Source organism: Taudactylus pleione, unplaced genomic scaffold (genome assembly GCF_031769625.1).
Source record: "Taudactylus pleione unplaced genomic scaffold, aTauple2 ptg000803l, whole genome shotgun sequence".
Lineage (NCBI taxonomy): Eukaryota > Metazoa > Chordata > Amphibia > Anura > Myobatrachidae > Taudactylus > Taudactylus pleione.
The window spans coordinates 4,398,130-4,417,366 of NW_028285205.1; the positions used below are offsets into that span (position 1 = coordinate 4,398,130).

Here is a 19,237-nt window from a genome sequence, read left to right on the forward strand (position 1 = left end):
TTTTTTTCTTGTACATGTCCTACTGAACCTTTTTTACTGTGTAGTTTTCCCCTGATGTGGAATACGACACAGCTGCTTTCTCTGTAAATTTGTATCCATGCAGACACTATAAAGACATAACAAAAAAATTAAGGAAGTTCGTAGACTTGTTTGTTCTTACAGTTGTCAGGTGCAATAAATAAGAATGATTGTGTCTGGTATCCATGGTAATCACACAGCCTGCTATAGACAGTACAGTCATGTTAGTAAGTAACTAACATCTTATGTGTCTCAAGCAATTTCCTCATGGATTGGTTGGGTAAATAAGTCCCTGCTTCAGTTTATTGACTTTAAAATGTTGTTTTGTCAACTGTTTTTTTTTTAACTTTTAACTGGCAGTCATATAAGTAAATCAGTATACTGCAACCTTTCTCAGTTCAGGTTCAAACTTTGGAAGTTTTTATATTTTTAATTATACAGCTTGCAGCACCCAGTAAAAGGCGTGATGAGTAATGACAAAGTTTACTGAATAGACCTGTCAAGAAGCCAGCACAGCCTTCTCCGTGTGGATTGTTGCCATAGAATCATGCACACTCCAACAGCGTATCTTTGGTCTGATCACCCACAAGCAACATCCTGAGTAGTTTCTCTTGTTTGTTAAAAAGAAGAGAAAAACATCAGCATTACAGGATAAACAATGCTGGACTGGAGTGCCTGCAATCTAGACATTAAATATATTGAAATCTGTTAGCTGTGCCCCGATACATTTCAGTTTTGCAATAAGAATTATTCATTTTTAATTATTATAGTTTCAATAATCAATACTTAATTGATGAAACAAACAGTGTCCTATGGTATATAATTTGTAAAGTAATGCACATGAACCCCAAATTAATGTAATTTAATTTTTGTTTGTTCATGGGGCAGATGGAAATAGCTGTGCGACTTAATAGAATCTATGGCCTAATGCACATTACCCGCAGGTTAATTGATTAGTGATTGAATAGCTCTGGGAGTTAAGCTCGGAGCTATACTCACGTGGTGAACACTGCGGGTATTTGAATCTGCCCCATAGATGTCTAGTTATCATTTACAGCCGTATGGAAGATTTTCTATTGTCCCCTTTTTGCAACCATAGAAAATCGTCACCACAACTGACCATTAAGATATTGTCAGGACAGCTACTTACTCTTTTTTTTAGCCAGTGCTGGTGCTCTCTGTGTGTGACCTGGTTCACACATGTACACTGGAGTCAGGCTTTCAGTTGCAGTTTCGTGAAAAAATGTAAACTAAAACAAAATGATAAAAAGCAGAATAATACATTTAAATTTTTTTTTATTTTAATAATACTTGTTTTCCAGGGTATGCAGACAGGAAGCCGACGGTCGAAATGCCGACCGCCGGCTTCCGACTGAGCAATTCCGATGAGACTAATGATAGGCGTCGAAATCCTGATACCTATCGTTATGCCTACACCAGGGAGAGGTTAGGGTTAGGCCTCCCCCCGGGAGGGTTAGGTTTAGGCTACGGGGACGGGGGGCGGGGGTTAGGTTTAGGCACTTACGGGGGTGTTAGGGATAGGCGGAGGGAGGGGAGGGGAGGTTAGAGTTAGGCACCTCTAAGGGAGGATTAGGGTTAGAGGGGGGAGTGGGTTAGGTATAGTTAGGTAAGTAAACTATCGGGATCTTCACTGCTGCCGGTATTCATACCGATCCTGTTTTCCAGTTGGTGTCCTCTGATATTGCCATCCTTAGATAGTACTTGTACTAGTAGTGTACAGTCATTGTACTTGTTACATAAGTTTTCCCTTTGCATGGAGGTAACTAAGTCGCCAGGGTGCTTCATACATAAGAAGTCCTATCTCTGATGAAAATAACTTTTTTTTTTTTTGCAAGATTTAGAGAGTTTCTCCTGATAAATAGACAACGTAACTGCAAATTTATAAGGTTGTAGAAAGACACAGGGCGCCTGATTCAGAGATGGACGCAAATGCAATCGCAACTGCGATCTCTCACAGATTCCAATTGTGGAAATATGCTAATGACCTACTTGCTGTCCATTGCTTAGAGACGCCCACTGAAAGCATTTCACATCCGCCGTTCACACACAAAACCGAAAACACTGAACGCTAATCAACTGGCTATCAGCCTCCTGAGTAAGTCTAACATACAATTGTACTCTCCAACTTCCCCCTCCCCACACAAACATATATAAGTGTAACATGCCTCAGACACAGCAGGTATCCAGACACGCAGAGGGCTCTCCTGCTGTGAGAAAGAACGCGGTAGCTAATTTATCCATGCCCTGAAAACCGTGTTTAAATGATCTGATACTTTTCTCTAATCCCCCCCCCTTTACCTTCCCGAAGCGCTAACTACCTGTCGCTCACTTTGCGAATGAATCCTCTGTGTGAGAATTTTTGCAAATCAATTGCTGCACTGCGCAGTTCAGCTTACACGCTTGTGCAATGGCGTATAATTGCTCAATTTGTGTAAATATTGGCATTGCGTCCATCTCTTAATAGGGCCAACAGTTCCATAAAAAGTAACCCATGATTCATTATTAATTGTTTGTTCCAGAGACAGCCAAAACAAATCCCTCAATATGATATTTCTAATTAAGCGTGGGGTGGGAAAAAGGCAAGTGGATACATTCCTTAGGTCAGTGACCACATTATCACCATGTACTAATTATGGCCGCGTCACAGTGCAGCTCACTGCTCTGAGCCACACCTCTGTTAAAAGGAGGTTGCCAGCCACCCCCCTCCACCTTCGACCCCTACCTACCGTGTACTGGAGGTAAGTATTGTAGTCTCACAGCCTCCCCCCTCCTACACGATGCCTGCCACACTGTAAGTGAGATGCCGGATGGGAGGGGGGTAGGGTGCGCAATGGGCTGCTGCTTCCCTGCTGTGATAAGTTTCGGTCCACCCCCGGCTAACTTCCACCTGTTCTCATTTGATAATCCTCTCCAGTCCTGTGTCCCATTGAATCATCCACCTCACTGCCCTGTTCTCTATTTTGGCTAGATCTTTCTCTAGCAAGTTACTGTGCTGCTTTGTGTTAAAAACCATACATAACCTTGTGTCATAAGCCAATATGGACAACTTAATTCTAGGTAATTTACAATTTCTTTAACAATCAGATGGAAAAGGACATTGTCCTAATTTTGATACCTTTGATACATCACTAATAACTTTATCAGGTCTCAATATGTTCTGTTCTTTAAATCAGGCATGTTTTTACAAGTTATCAATAATAATACTATAATACAAATGTATATTCCTTCTGACACATCTGCATAGCTTCTAGGTCTCTTATGCCGGGCATACAGTCTACAATTATTGGGCCGATGCGCCCAATATCTGTGGATCGCCCCGATAATTATAGTGTGTGTGGCCGACCGAGGGTTAAATATTGATCTGTCGGGCATGCCTGTCTGATGCGATATCTGCAAGGTAAAATATTGGCTGCATCAGGCAGTATGTGCCTAGCCGCGGCCAACAGGCAGACTTCCCATGGAAGGAATGGGGAAATGTCTCCTTCCCCGGGGGCGGAGTGAGCCATCTCACAGTGTATGCCCACGATATCTGCAGGATGACAGGCTACCAGATCAAATGTAGGTCGGTCTGACAGGCATTTTATCTGGCAATGTATGCCCAGCATTATTGTTACTATTAACATGTTTTTGTAAATATACATTCAGATATAGTATATACCTTCAGTTTCAGTTGTTAAAACAACATGCATAGCAATTGTTGTACGATGTAAGGCCATATATGTTGTAGAGCTTGTATCTTGCTACAATCATGGGGTATCTGATGTACAGTACACTTTCTGGCACCTGCCTGCACTAATTGCAGTATTCCTGTGAGTGTGAGAAGCAGCTGCAGAGTGCTGTACACATCATAGGAGCCGTGATCACAGGCTGGCAGCACTCATCAGGATCGTTTCTCTGGGAAAGCCTCGGTTCCTTCTCAGAGAAATGGGCTCTGTACTGGCAAGCTCCTGACTTGGAATACCTCAGTTCTCATATTTTTGCAGTATCAGCCCTAAAAGTGTTGCCTTAATGAAACCCAAGCACAAACTTTTGGGGTCTATTGAAATATGTGAACATTTGGGGTTTCCTTCTGTGTGGGTTTTGGTTAGATACCCCAGAGTCTCGCAGACCATTGGCTGGCACAGATACCTTGCTTTTTGGTCTGTGTGTTTTGCAAACATAGCTTTGTACAGCTTGAGGGACTCGGTGAATCATAATATGTCTATTGAAGATTTGCTGTGTACTGCAGATGTTTGTATTACGAAGTCACAATCAGCAGTGGTACCTAAAGATGGGGTTCACAATGAGTTACAGCAAGTTAAGATCTCTCACAATAAAGCTAATATCAGTTCAGACATTCTTTATATATTTCTTTTTTGAAAGTTATCACAGTAAACATGCCTGTCATTCTGGTTTTACAAAATGTTTTGTTTTTCTAGCTCAAAGATCTGCTCACGAACTCCCTCTGGTGGAGAGGCAGGACATTGACAGCTGTCTTGTATACGGTGGGCAGCAAATGATTCTGACAGGGCAGAATTTTACAGCAGAGTCCAAAGTTGTTTTCACAGAGAAGACATCTGGTAAGTAATTTGAGTGCTTTAAATTGCCTAAATCAGGGGTGTCAAACTCATGGCCATCCATCCAACTGCTTAAGGACTACATATCCCAGCATGCCCTGCCACAGTTTTAGCATGCTCTAATAGCATAATTGTGGCAGTGCATGCTGGGATGTGTAGCTCCACTGCAGCTGGAGGGCCGCAAGTTTGACACCACTGGTCTGACACCATTGTACTTATAACCGCCATGTTCACCCATGTATTATTCACAAAGGAGGGTTTCTGTCATGTACCAGACAAACTTAAAATGGTGCACAGCACTCCAACAGCTGTTATAAAGACCAGCCATTGAGAGTAGTGAAGCGGGCACTCGTGTGAAGGAAGATAAGTCCGCAATGTAAATAGGAGAGGATTGGGTGAGGGCTGTGTAAGTGAATGTGAGAAGTTTGAATTGAGTTCTAGAGGGGAAGGGGCGCCAGTGTAGGGCTTGTAGGAGAAGGGTGGCAGACGTAGTGTGTTTGGAGAGGAAGATGAGCCTGGCAGCAGAATACCTGGGTCCTCTGCTAAAGCTGCCCAAAGGGGTGTGGTTTTGCCATCTTGGGGTACTGGTTACGGCTCCCTGGCAGACCTGGGCGCACACATACAGATATGTATTGGTCAGTGGAAATTCACAGCAACACACACACTTCATTTACGGATGAATACGAAGTTCTTTATTCTTTCTCTTTTTAAATTTAAATGGTGAGTGCCTGTTGTTTTTGTGATGTTGTCTACAATACTTTGTCTATTGGAAAAATTACACAGCACCCCATTTTTATGATGTATATAATACAAAGTAAATATGCTGTAATGTACAGCAGCCGATTAGATTTATTTAGTCTAACTTAAAGTTGACACAGCTAATGTCTGACCGGTTGCTTTTGATTACGGCATCTTTGCCTCATGCTACTACAGTGGAGGGAAATAGGAGCTTTCACCTGCGGCCACCAGTTCTGTGCCCCCTTTCTGACATGACCTGCTTGGTTATAAAGCAGAGAATAAGACTGTATGTAATGGGAGCAGCCGGTTTCTGTCTCATATGACTTCCTCTTCATACTGCAGGTAGAAGGGCTTTGGCTTTTGATCAGCAAATGGGGAGGTCTATAGCAGGTGTATTGACCGGAGTGGAATTTCAGGGGCATGTGGAATGGCCTGTGGGGCGTAAGGAGGTTTGCATGGCATATAGGGGAGTTTTCAGAGTACATGTAGCATCTGAGAGCTTGTGTGTGGAGATTTGTGGGCATGTGGGGCTATTTTGGAGCAAGTGGCAAGTCTAAGGGCATGAGGTGTAATGTTACATCAAGTGATTATTTTTAAACTCTTGAAATTAATTATATTGAGGCCATTTGGGGGATTGAAGGGCTGCACTTGTTGCCAATCAGTTGTATAATCTATGGAATTAAATCTACAACTGGAACACTTTTGTGGCCATCCTTTCAAGGTTCAAAAAAACGAAGAACCTACTTTAATATTCACATCATGATTAAAATGTCAGGAGGTCAACGTTTCGACAGCACAAACGCGGTCGTCTTCAGGACACCACAGATACTATGTTTCACCTGTGGTGTCCTGAAGAAGGCCGCGTTTGTGCGGTCGAAACGACGACCTCTTGACATTTTAATCATGATGTGAATATTAAAGTAGGTCTATCCAGTTTTTTTGAACCTCGAAGAGAAGCCCTGGTGAGTGCGTTCCTTATGTTATGTATTGTATACTGGTACCTTTCGAGGACCATTGAATGGTCACCCCAGGCAACACTATTGACTGCCTAAACAGAGTGCTGACCTTTGCTGGATATATATATATATATATATATATATAATATTATATATAATATTATAATGTGTGTTTGTGATGTATAGATAGAGTGAGTGGGAGTGATGGAAAGCCAGATGTGAGATCCATTGCACCCGATCGCACACTTACATTGCATGAATCTCCACAATACAGAAGGGAAACCTTAGCTCTGATGTCATTGGGGATATCCCAAGAAAACATTGCAAAACAGGAAAAAATCTAAGAGCTCTGATTGAGAAACAGCTGCTGCAAGCCAGTTGCTATAGCTATATGAAACGTAGGGAGACGGGGTGGAATCCAGTGCTTTGGAAGGTTCCTTCATGACACAGTCCTTAAAGAATCTTACAGATGGTAAATCCTCATTAACACAAGAATCCATCATTTACTCTGGCTTTCTGGCACTGTCCTGCATACTGGGCGCACATAAACACCAGCCTGTACTTAATTGTTCTGCTCTGAAACAAAATTTCTTCAAAGCATTATTTTTTAACTCTTTTGGAACAAAACTACAGAAAGAAATGCCCATCACCTGCTGAAAGCCACGGGTGTTATAAGAATCTGGCATAGAGCAAGAAATTCCCTATTTTCCCTGTGAGTCAGAACCTCCATGTGACTCATTTCATTGCTGGTTCCCAGTATTCTGAAGCAAAGTATGAATGTATTTGTTTACATAATGTGTGTGTATTATTATGAAGCATCGCAGCTGCTAGGAGAATAGTTATGATATTGTGTTTGGTGTGTGTGTGTGCAATGTGCATATGCAGAAGGCATTATTACAGCGTAAGCAGAGAGGGAGGGCAGGCAGGCTATTTGGGCCTTTTTATTTTGCCAGCAGGTCCCAGCCATGCACATGAGTGCAGTAAATTGTGAGCTGTGTAGCGTCCTGTAAAAAGTGATGTAAACACTTTACCAGCTTATTTCGATTATCAGTTGCACCATCTAAACTTGCACTAGCCCTATGACAGCTGCTTATTTACTGTATGAGTGCAGCCTCCAAAGTGAATGATTGGAGGGTCTGAGTAGGCAAACACTCACATGTCCACGACGGGCCCATAAGACGGACCATCTCCGTGCTCCTGTTCAGCCACCGCCCAGGAACGCCCAGCACTTTTCCAAGATATGTCTAATACTGTGCATCAAAATTGCAACAATGCCTTTGTGCATACACTCTGTAATGCTTGCGCCGCACAAGTTGATAGGGGTTTTTGTGTACACACCGTAGGAAACAAATCTCTTAACTCTGTCAACATCGACATTATGTGCCACTCTGAATCAGATCCCATATATGAGGAGATGAGATAAAGGCTCTGGCCTCCCTGGCTGCATGTACATTTATTACTGCTGACGGGTAATTATGTAGAAGGAGGCAAGACTTTACTCTGAATACATTAGGAAAAAAAGGTAAATGGCCTTTTTTTGAATGATATGGTAGGTCTTCTAGTGTTTTACTCCATTGAGAGGCAGAATAATTAATCACAGTCCTAATGTAATGCAGGTTCAAGTAAAAAAAAAAGTATGATTATACAGATATTTATGGGTTTATAATTACTAAGAAAAATAGTTTAACTTTAAAATAAAGTAGGGTAAACTCAATTTGAGTCTAAAAAGACTGGTTTACTGAGAAAATTGCGCCCTCAGTGCTGCCATAAATCTGTGAAAATTCATCCCACATCCTAAATAACTGAATTGGATTCATAGACAAGTTCCTCTATAACAGCAGTGTATGTTACTATGAGGAGACTTATAATATCTGTATGGGATTTTGTGTCTGTTATCTTTTGATAACAACCTGTAATATTCTAAAACATAAACTTACATATAAGCAACTAACTTGGAAATCAGAGTTATTGCACTTTTATTTCTGTTTTTTAATGTGTGTTTTATAATCAAATCTAGTTGCCCATTTTCTATACATTACTTGCTTGCTGCATGTGCAGGTTAGTTACTAAACCACATTACAAGTGAATCATCACAGAAAGATTTAGGGACCAGATTAGAGAGTATAAGAGCAGGAAATGATGAGCAGTGATATTTTTGCTGATAATCGCTGTCTGAATCCGGTTGTGCAGTATCAATATGGTTTGGACATTTACAATTTAATGCCAAATAAAGAACACCCCTTCACTCTGGGGCAGCTTGTTTTCTGGCAGCCCTAACCAATTTTCATAATCTCTTGTAATGGAGTCAAACATGTCAATCATTTTTTTATTTAAGATTTTGCAGAATAAAGTAATCTTTGGGATTATGTTACTAATTATGAAATATAAAGGGGGAACAAAGTATATGTCTGTGAATACAAACTATAGAGTGACAAATACAGCTTCCCTGAAATTAGGACTTGCGTCCTATCCATTTTCTAAGCCAAGTTGCCTGGCCAGTAATGTGCTCAGAGTAGAGTTCATCTGCAGAACATGATGGAATTAGCAATCCGAAAATACATTTTCTTTTGTGACCACCAACTGCAACAATTTATATCTGTGTTTTAAAACCGTACACAGTATTAAACTACTTACGGCAGAAGCTGGCCTGTAACCCTTACCAAAAAACACCTTATAAAAAGCTTTGTTAAATCTACAAATAAAAAACCATACAACTGTATTTGGCATTTAAATAGGTCATCAATTTATTGTTACCTTGAAACTAGAAAAAAATCTGGTGGCGATCAATATGCTAATTAGATGTAATTACAGACTCTGTAACCGTAGAAGTCTTAAAACGTCAAACAGGTGTGTAATCCCCAAAATGATGCAAGCTAGCAGCAAGCCCTTCTCCATACCATGTCAATAAGGTAAGACCCATCCAGTAAGATGGAGTCGATGGCCTCTGGATTAGAGGCTAATAGCCAAACACCACTAGGAAGGAGAGTGTACCTGCTGTGGACCAGATAATTTGATCTGCCTGTCCCCTCCAACACAACACTGCAAGAGAGGGAAAAAAAAGGGGAAGCAAGAGAGTCTTCAAAATCAAAGAGTCATGAGTCACTGACTACTAAAAGTACTAAAACTATACAGACCCCTGATGCCTAGCTCCACCCTCCTAGTCCCTTGATTGGTTAAAACTTAAGTCAGTCAGCGCAGTGTTCTAAAGAGTTTTTTTTAATCTATCATACCTAACAAAAAAGCTCTCCGTCAGTGTTTAACCCTCTATCAGTCCAAAAGTGGACATCTTTCAGCCAAATTCACAAAACAAATGACAGTATAAAATGTGGGCCATGGCTCTTTATTCCACATGCACCATAATCGTTTGCAGATTTTACATGCTAGCCACTTATGCAGCACACAGTGACCACTGTTATCCATCCAAGTGACCAGCATGCAGTAATTTATCATTTGATTGATATATACTGAAGAACTCCAATAACGCTGCAAATCACAGATACTACTGTAGCAACTAGCACTTTTATTATCAGCCCTGCAGGCAGCATAGGGTTTGTTGAAGTTCCATTTGGGTTTCCCATAGTCTCTCTCATCTCAGCATAACTATATAATAACAACAGAGATTGCCAGATTTTCTGTTAGTCCCTGCAGCTGTTCTCAAGGTGTTCTGCTGTCATCCCATTCAAGGATCCCGCTAAATTGTATTACTTTTATTTCTGGCATTAAAGCGTTAGTTTCTTCTGACATTTCAGTACTGTAATTAAAAGAGAAAAACATTAAGTTGACACTTTATTTTTGAAATATTTGTAAGAAAAAACTTAAAGGATTAAAAGAGAATTCTTTCTATTGTGTCTTCAAATGGCGCACTGCAATGTGTCATTGCAACAATCCACTATCATTTACTGGGTGTGTTTGGTCTCTGTCATTACTGTCCTGTGGTTGGAGCAGTATCCACTAAGAGATAACTACGTACACCCTTTTAGCAGAAAACAATATGAAACAATTGAAGTATGCCAATACTCCCTAATTCATTGTTATAAGAACAAAGGGCATTTTATTTTTATTTAAGTGTTTTGTTTAAGTTTATCTCCTTTCTTCACGCTTATCTTATTCACACTAAATTCATAACACTCTTTGTGGCTCTGCTACTCAGGATGTCGTAATACTTTGTTTAACATTTCCCGGCTCTATGCTTTGCCGCCAGGCTTAATCCTCTTTTGCCTTTAGAGAGCTTGTGTTTTCAACACCCTCGTCAGACATAATTGATCATTTAGCGAAAACACACTTTATGAGACTAGTTTGTGTGCTCCAATAGATAATAGATTTTCCAGGAGTCCTCCAGTGTTGAATTCTTAAAGGAACAGGCTGTCAACTGTGTACTGTAGCACAAAAAAAAGGCATTAAACTTAAAAATGCATATAGGTGCCATCATTCAGGTCCAAAACATTGCCAGTTTAACTGACCTCCTTGTGAAGCTGCTCGGCTAGGGGATTGTCCTTTTAACTTGGGGTCCGTCTAAGTTTTTCTCTAAGCCTAAACATTTCACTACCTCATAGGAGAGCCTCTGAAGGATTCAGTGGAGTGGGAGACAAGGGTTGGGTACGGGATCCCAGCTGTTAGGATGCCGACGGTCAGAATACCGTCAGCGGCATCCCTCATTCAGAATCCAGACAGAATTTGGTAAGTATCCCATACCCTAAACTACCTTTCCCCCTGCCTAACCCTCCCCCTAGTGCCTAACCCTAATACTTATCTTTGGCATGTCAGTGGTCGGGATTCCAGGGACGGGATCCTGACCGTCTGGATGCCGAGTACATCTTGGAGTATCCTGACCACTCCCCCTAGCGCTTTGAAAATAAAAATCCAAAATAAAACATTAACTAATGAGTGACACCTAAAGCATTGAAAATATATAGCGCTGTGTGTATGGCTACAACATCTAAAAAAAATCTCATTAAAGTGCAGTGCCTACTTATCAACTGTGGGGTTGTCACCCCCAGGTAATTGTCAAGCAAACATGGGTTGCTAATCCTGGGGTGCATTCCAATCTGGCTTTCCAGATAACCAAGCCTCTTTATGAGAAGAGGGATTTCTAAGCCATACTAAGAAAGGACTATACTTTATAACTAAAAAGCGACACCCCTATATGTGACTTTGAGAAGTATTAAAAAGATATGGTCTATTCAGCAACGATTTTTTTTACATAAATGCGGAAACTATCATATCTGCATTTTTTATCTAAATCCACTATTCAGCAATGGGATAATGGAGAAGATAACGCAATTATCTTCTCCATGAATTCCCTTCTCACAGAGTACTACACTGTAGGGATCAGCCTTTGATCTTTACAGTGCTTTAACACTTTTTGCTTTGCTGAATAGCTAAAAGCGTTAAATTACTCAATATTTACTTTATATAACGCCAACTCAGAATGGCGTTCTATGAAAAAATACATTAAACTTCCCGAAAACTGCAGGGACAGAGGGACATTTTCCCATAAGTCCCTGCAGCATCTTGTATCTCTACCCAGTCTCCATCCCTGATTTGCGGTGACCGCCGTGGGTAAGTCACTCTAGAGCATGTCAAACCTGCCTAAATTGATTGACATGTACACAGGCTTTATATTAGCCTGTATACATTTATATTTATGTGCTTTTATATTTAATATTTATATATACATTTTAAATATAAAAGCACATAAATATACATGCATACAGACTAATATAAAGCCTGTATACACATGTCAATCAATTTGGAAAGGCTGTATTTGGACTTACCCATCGGCGGTCACCTCAGCACAGGGACGGAGACTATTCCCAAGCGCATGACTGAACATGCGCAGAAATAGAAGTTATTGTATTCGGAAAACGATAACAATGCCTTCTTTAACATCGCAATGACAGCGTGTTACTACAGCCGCTGTCCCTGCAGAAAATATAGCTTACTTCAATTTTAATAATTGATAACAAATCATGACGATGTTGCCCGATAATATTCTGGGCAACATCGTCACTGTTGCTGAATAGATCCCTAAATCACTATTGTGCCATGTTTCTGTATATCAAGACTGTGTAATTAATCCCTTCTACACATGCCAGAAATATTGCCATATATTTTATGGATGATTCAATTCATGTTTTACTGTTGAAAAGTAATGTCTACCAGCAAATTGTTGTGTTTCAGGCATTGTTTATACTGTGCCTTACTACTTTAGGAAATGGAGTTGTGTGCGCACAACAAACATGTCTTCCCATGATCACAACCATATCATATCAATATAATTAGGTTTTTCAAGTCTGTGAAAATATGATCTATCTTGATGAAAGTTATTAGTAGCTCTCTTTGTATGAGTCTCTGTGCTGTGCCCAAATGAGCCTAGCAGTGTGCAATGTATATGCTAGTATTAAGCCAGACAGATACCAGTCATTATAGCTAGTGAAGCTTGGGACAGGGAGGGAAAGGAACACACTGGCTCTAACTTAGATCCAGCAGTCACTCCTAGCTACTAGTCGTTAAAAGAGCTAGTTATTCACAGTGCATCGCATGGAGCAAGTCACGTCTGTTATCAAACACCTTGATGTTACCAATTAAATCATGGTGTTGTCAGCGTCTGAGCAGCTAATGGTTTTCAGAATGATTGCGTTTCTGCTTCAGTAATTTTAGTAGTGTGCTCATTGTATGGTGACTCTAGTGGGGGAGGGCAGTTGTGACTGGTATACTTTTGGTGGGGCACTTGTATACCAAGGGGGAACAGTGATTGTCAGTAGCTGGCTAGTTGTTTATAATATGCAGAGCAGTATAGATTATTTTTCATAATACCTCTAATCTTAGCTGCTGGTATATTCTGAGCATTTAACATTTTTCCTTAGAGAAAGCAAACTAGGAGACCTCTCTAACTATTCTAAGGATTTTTATACTATACATTTCTCTAAACAAAGGCTATAAACAACACACGTCTTTGCCTATTTAACCTGGATATAGTTGACTTAATCACGGGGAAAATCTCCAGTAACTACAGCCATGGCCAAAAGTTTTGAGAATGACACAAGTATTGTTTTTTTTTACAAAGTTTGCTGCTTCAGTGTTTTTAGACCTTTTTTGTCAGATGTTACTATGGCACCAGGCCATCCTTCAAAAGTCTTCGTCCTGTGTCATGCCAACAGTAAAGCATCCTGAGACCATTCTTGTGTGGGGTTGCTTCTCAGCCAAAGGAGTGGGCTCACTCACAATTTTGCTTAAGAACTCAGCCATGATTAAAGAATGGTACCAAAACGTCCTCCAAGAGCCATCCAAGAACAGTTTGGTGACGAACAATGCCTTTATCAGAATGATGGAGCACCTTGCCATAAGGCAAAAGTGATAACTAAGGGGCGCAGGCAACAAAACATCTACATTTTGGGTCCATGGCCAGGAAACTCCCCAGACCTTAATCCCACTGAGAACTTGTGGTCAGCCATCAAGAGGTGGGTGGACAAACAAAAACCCACAAATTCTGACAAACTCCAAGCATTGATTAGGCAAGAATGGGCGGCCATCAGTCAGTAAGTGGCCCAGAACTGATTGACAGCATGCCAGGGCGAATTGCAGGTCTTAAAAAAGAAGGGTCAACACTGCAAATATTGACTCTTTGCATAAATTTAATGTAAGTGTCAATAAAAGCCTCTGACACTGATGAAATGCATCTAACTTTACTTCAATATACCATAGTAACATCTGACAAAAAATGTAAACACACTGAAGCAGCAAATCTTTTGAAGTGGCCCTAAAATACAGCTGCTGTACGCTCAATAAATCAGGATGTCATCCATGTAAATGGGAAATCCTACATTTACCCTACCCACCCTGGGTGGGAGGTAGATCTACATATTTCTTATTATTACCATCAGCAAATAAAAGTGGGGAAAGGAGAAAACCCAGAAGCAAATACAATGGCTGAGACAACTGTAAATGACTGTAAATTATTGCTTAATGGGCATTGTGGGATATATGGACTCACTACATCTATCAGTCACCAGAACCAAATATTCTAAGGACAGCCACAGGTAATTCCATTCTGGTGAATCATTAGTTTGCTTTCATGGGCAAGATGGAGTGTGGAGAGCCACAACGGGCTTAGTCAAAACACCCAAAAGGCTAAGTCTGTCCTCAGTGCTAGGGAGATGATGATAGGTAGTGGTTGGCCATGCCTCTGGGAAGATGTCACATATTGGACTTAAAAAAAGAAGTTCCTGGAGGCTGAAACCATGACTGGCCAAGAATGGGCTGATAAGCACGTAAACCTAGAGTAAAATTAGTCGAATAGTATATTATTTATCAGTAGATAGACGCTCCACTGATTTATGTACTAAGAAGTATGAGGAGTAAGTAGAGAACAGTTTAATGCTATAAATTGTTGGTTTCTTCTCTTTTTGCAGGTAAAGAATGCAATGTGAACCATTTTCTCTTCTGTTTTTTAGATGGCCAGCAGATTTGGGAGATGGAAGCCACAGTAGATAAAGACAAAAGTCAGTCTGTAAGTACAATGTAATAATATACGGGCATCATGGTGTCTTAGGACATGGAGACCCCAAAATCGTGATGTACTGTAAATTGTTTTTCATCAGCCAGGCATTTATCAAATTCAAGACACATTATCATGAGACTCATTAATAAACCTATATAATATTATTATGCTGTACTTTTTTATATAGTAGGGTTATATTAAGTAATTGATTGATAATGCCAGTGTTTTACATAAGCTTGGTATCTTGGAGTGCTATGTTTAGGGATGTAGCTGTTGGCAGTGCGGATATGCAGGTAAAGTGCATTACATATAATTATAAATTATATGTTATGCTGTCGGAAAGACAAAATGCATTGTGGACACAAATGGTTCACTGACCCTTTCCTGCAAAGTTCTCAGTCTCTACCATAGCAGGGTTTCCTCAGGCTGGGGTTGCCTGTGATGATGCTGGATAATTTGATATTAGTACAGATTAGTCTCCCTGATTTACATATGTACTGGCGACTTCACTGCCTGAAGTGTATGTTTAGTTCGGCTGATGACTGCTGAGAAGAAGTTGTTTGGGGCTGTCCTACAGCTGTATCTGCTAATAAAGTCAGATGACTGCTCAGTCATAACTCAAAACCGGCTTGATGAGACAAGTAGAGCTTGCATTACCACTAGCCTGTACCCCTGCTCACGACTCTCAAGATGAGGCGTGACCTGACAAGCAAATAGATAGTGCAGATCGTACGATAGCTGCTGAGCTCCTTAGGTGGTCATGTGACAGAATTTGCTGGTTAGTTGCAGGTAACTTGTTGTATTATAGGTATCATTCGCTATGTGCACATTTGTGGCACCTTTTAAACTTTAGGAGAACAAACAGAAGGCAACATTATTTGTTGTTTCAGCTTATTAACAGTGTTGGTAGGAATCAATAATTATCACTACTTTGTCAAAACGTTATAGGCTTTACAGATTTCATTCCACAAGGCTATCCTAGTATTCTGTTTAAAGAATACATACAGGAATCCTTATAGTAACAAATAGAGAGAATGGCTCTGTGATTTGGGGGCCCATTCATCATCATTGAATGTAAGTGAAGAGTAAAAATCCAGGTACCAGAGGTATTCATCACAGTGGGAATGCAAGAGATATCACCGATAGCATCTCCGATCCTAGCCGCCATGCCCATACTGTAGTATTGGGGACCTTTATTCATCAAATTCTGAAAACTGATTGTTTTTCTGAGTTTGGCACCTGGAACCTACACCATCTTCAGATGGCATTGCATTGGTTCCCTTGAGCCCAGCTCCTTTCTGTGGGAAGGAGGTCTGGGTTGTGAAGAGAGAGTCATCCTGATTCCTCCCTCTTGTTAGTCCTCTCCATGGACATGTGTGAATGTTGGGCTCGCAGGGACAGCTGCTTTTCAGAGCAGCTATCCCCGATACGGAGCAATCTTAAATTTCTCCGGTAATATGGTATCCCATACTGCAACTCACAGCTAGTCTGATACCAAAGTATTGGGGACATTAGAGGCATATTAATAAATATGCCACTTGAATTTTATTTTCAAGCATTGGTTTATATTCTCTGCTTACTTTTCACAAAGCAAATAATGTACACGTCTACACTATGAGCCTGTTCTTGAAAATGCTATTCAAAAATCCATAGAATGAATTAGAAGTGACATTGGCTACAAGTCCCAAGTGAATGTCAGTAGTAGCCATGGAATGTTATATATTGTGTAAAGTACACCTTCTCGGAGTGAGTATGAATGTGTTTGTTGACTGCAGAATGTAACTGCCCCTTTCCTCTCATTTTAGAGCATGCTGTTTGTGGAGGTTCCGGAATATCGCAACAAGCACATCAGCTCCCCAGTGAAAGTGAATTTCAATGTAATAAATGGAAAAAGGAAAAAAAGCCAGGCCCAGCACTTCACTTACATCCCAGGTAATTATATGGCTGTGTTTAGATACCTAGTCATAGGATCATCTGCTTTGTTGGTTTATTGATTAACATTTTTCTGACCCCAGGTCTTTGGACTGGTTAGAGCTAGAGTTTAGTGCTTGTGCAATGGCATATTAAACAGATTTTTTACATAAATTTTTTATTATTGGATACAGTACTCTCATGCACCAATACAAATGTCCTGATTGTTGGGGAAGTGTATAATGTCTGAATCATAAACCCATTTCTATGCGTCTGGTATAACATTTGGTATCCTCATTGTGGACTTATGCTAAATCTCGTCATTGTGGTTCCACATTGTGAGTCATACTGGTTGTGTATAGTGCATGAAGGTCTAGTGCAGGTCACTAAGCAAGAGACAGGCCATAAATACTGAAATATATTACAGCAAAATATTTGCCTTACTCCATGTACCTACAAGATGTTTTTTTATATAGGTCTGTTTGACTCATCCTATTAATGGATTCATTAAATCATACATTTATGATGAAAACTGGCTAAATCTCTGTGCTGTTATCTGCTGCATACCCTTTCCAAGGCAAAAGTTTGCTATTTTAGCCCTGCATGGATTAGCTGTGGCACAAGAGTTACATATGATATGACAGCAATAACATAGAAATAAACAGTCACGTCATTTGAGCTCAGAAGCAGTGCATGCTTCCAAAGCAGTTACCCCACTGTCATATAAGCAATTTTAAATATGATTTATATTTAGCTTGTTAGAATCGCATTTAAACATTCAGCAACTGCTTATTCTATAATTAAATGGGGTCAACCCTATTGGCATGCTGATAGTGAGGATACTATTATTCCATCCTTGTGAAAAGTTTTGGACAGTTTCTTTAAGCTGACTTGTTTAACTCGCTGGATTATTCACATGATTACCGTATGTTTAATAGGCATGTACTCAGCCAGGTAAACGCATGGTCACAAAGCAACAGTATCGTCCCAGCACCTCTGGTAAATCATAATACAGAGGGTAATCTATTAATATTTCATCATGTATGTGTCAATAGTAAATTATGACACTTTAGTATAATAAGCATTGACAAGCATTAAGTGCTTATTAGTGGGCTATTCGCTGCCTCCAGTTATTTGTATGATGATGTTATATGCTCTGTGACATCATTTTTCATCATGTAGTTAAAAAATTTATTTGTAACATATATTATATGTTTATTTTATAAGTGATGATGAATAAGAAGCTGAGAGATTACCGGGGTCTGTAGCTGTGTCTGCCACTCTGCAGATGTAATTACTAATAGGAGTACTGTGCTGTTTTTCACTGTTTCAGTGCCATCTATTAAAACCGAACCTCTTGATGAATATCATTCCATAGTTGGGAGCAGCGCACATATTGGGCTTGGAACAGTGTCACAGAGCTACTACACTCAACATCTACTGGGCAATGATTCTCCCTCCTGCTTGGTGACTAACCTGGTCTCATGTCAGTCTCAACTAAGAGCTGGTCTTCAGTCACCAGACTCCCGATATCCACAGCAGAATCCTTCTGTCTACCAAAGAAGCAAAAGTCTCAGCCCCAGTCAGCTTGGCTATCGGCAGCCTCCCCTGGTAGCTCCGCAGATTGCTATTCCAGATGCTCACAGATCTGTTCTTGTCCACACTGGCTCTCCCATCCAGTCTACTGCCAATCCACAGCCATCTCCAGTCATTCAGTATTCTCCCACCAACCATCAGATGAGGTGTGGAAGCCACCAGGAGTTCCAGCATATAATGTGCTCCGACTTCTCTCCCAATCTTACGCGACCCAGCCAGGCACAGAGAATAAGTCCCAGCCCCTATCCTACTGTAATCCAGCAGCAGTCCAACAGCCAGCGATCTCCAAAAAATGGCCATCTGGTCACAGAGCAAAAGGAAATTTTACCTGCTGGCATCACCGTTAAGCAGGAACAGAACTTGGACCAGGCCTACCTGGATGATGGTAAGAACCCTGATATATTATAATTATACTAGAATGGCCACTACTTTGTAAATTGCCAAGCTATGATATTAGTAAATATGATTTATGTTATTAAACAGTATTTTACCCACTGTATAGCAGAAGTAGAGAATAAAGACACCTTACTGCACCCATGTGCAGTGTACATTATTATGGGACCACTGTGGCCTTAAGCTGGGTACACATTTAACGATATGTACTCAGACGACCTATCGTGCGATGGGACCCACTTGCAGATATTTGGAGCAATATGAAATAGAGTGTTTTAATTCTTGCACGGCCTGCCTGGCAAATTCTCTGCTGTCCGTCGCTGTGAAGCAACCGAATAAGTCATGCTGCACTGACGTTTCATATAGAAACGTCAGCGCAGTGCAACTTATTGGCCATGTCACAGTGCCAGGCAGCCTCAGATTCCTAACCCAGTGTAAAAGGAAGGGTGCGTGGTTGCTGGCGGGAACAGGTGCTGGTGAAGCGAGTAGACTGCCTGTGTGCACTTTCTGCGTTGTTGCTATCTGGGTCCAGCCAGCAAGTGGAATAG

The 19,237-nt window shown here is 40.6% G+C and overlaps 1 protein-coding gene across 2 annotated transcripts in view; it reads left to right on the forward strand.

Moving 5' to 3' along the window:
- NFATC2 (nuclear factor of activated T cells 2) overlaps positions 1–19,237 on the forward strand; it is a 132,539-nt gene that overhangs the window by 57,931 nt on the left and 55,371 nt on the right. For both annotated transcript variants that reach the window (XM_088458061.1, XM_088458060.1), the window contains 4 exons: positions 4,458–4,598; positions 14,743–14,798; positions 16,595–16,721; positions 18,034–18,681. In XM_088458061.1, the coding sequence (XP_088314187.1) occupies positions 4,458–4,598; positions 14,743–14,798; positions 16,595–16,721; positions 18,034–18,681 (972 nt within the window). The remainder of the gene's footprint in view (positions 1–4,457; positions 4,599–14,742; positions 14,799–16,594; positions 16,722–18,033; positions 18,682–19,237) is intronic.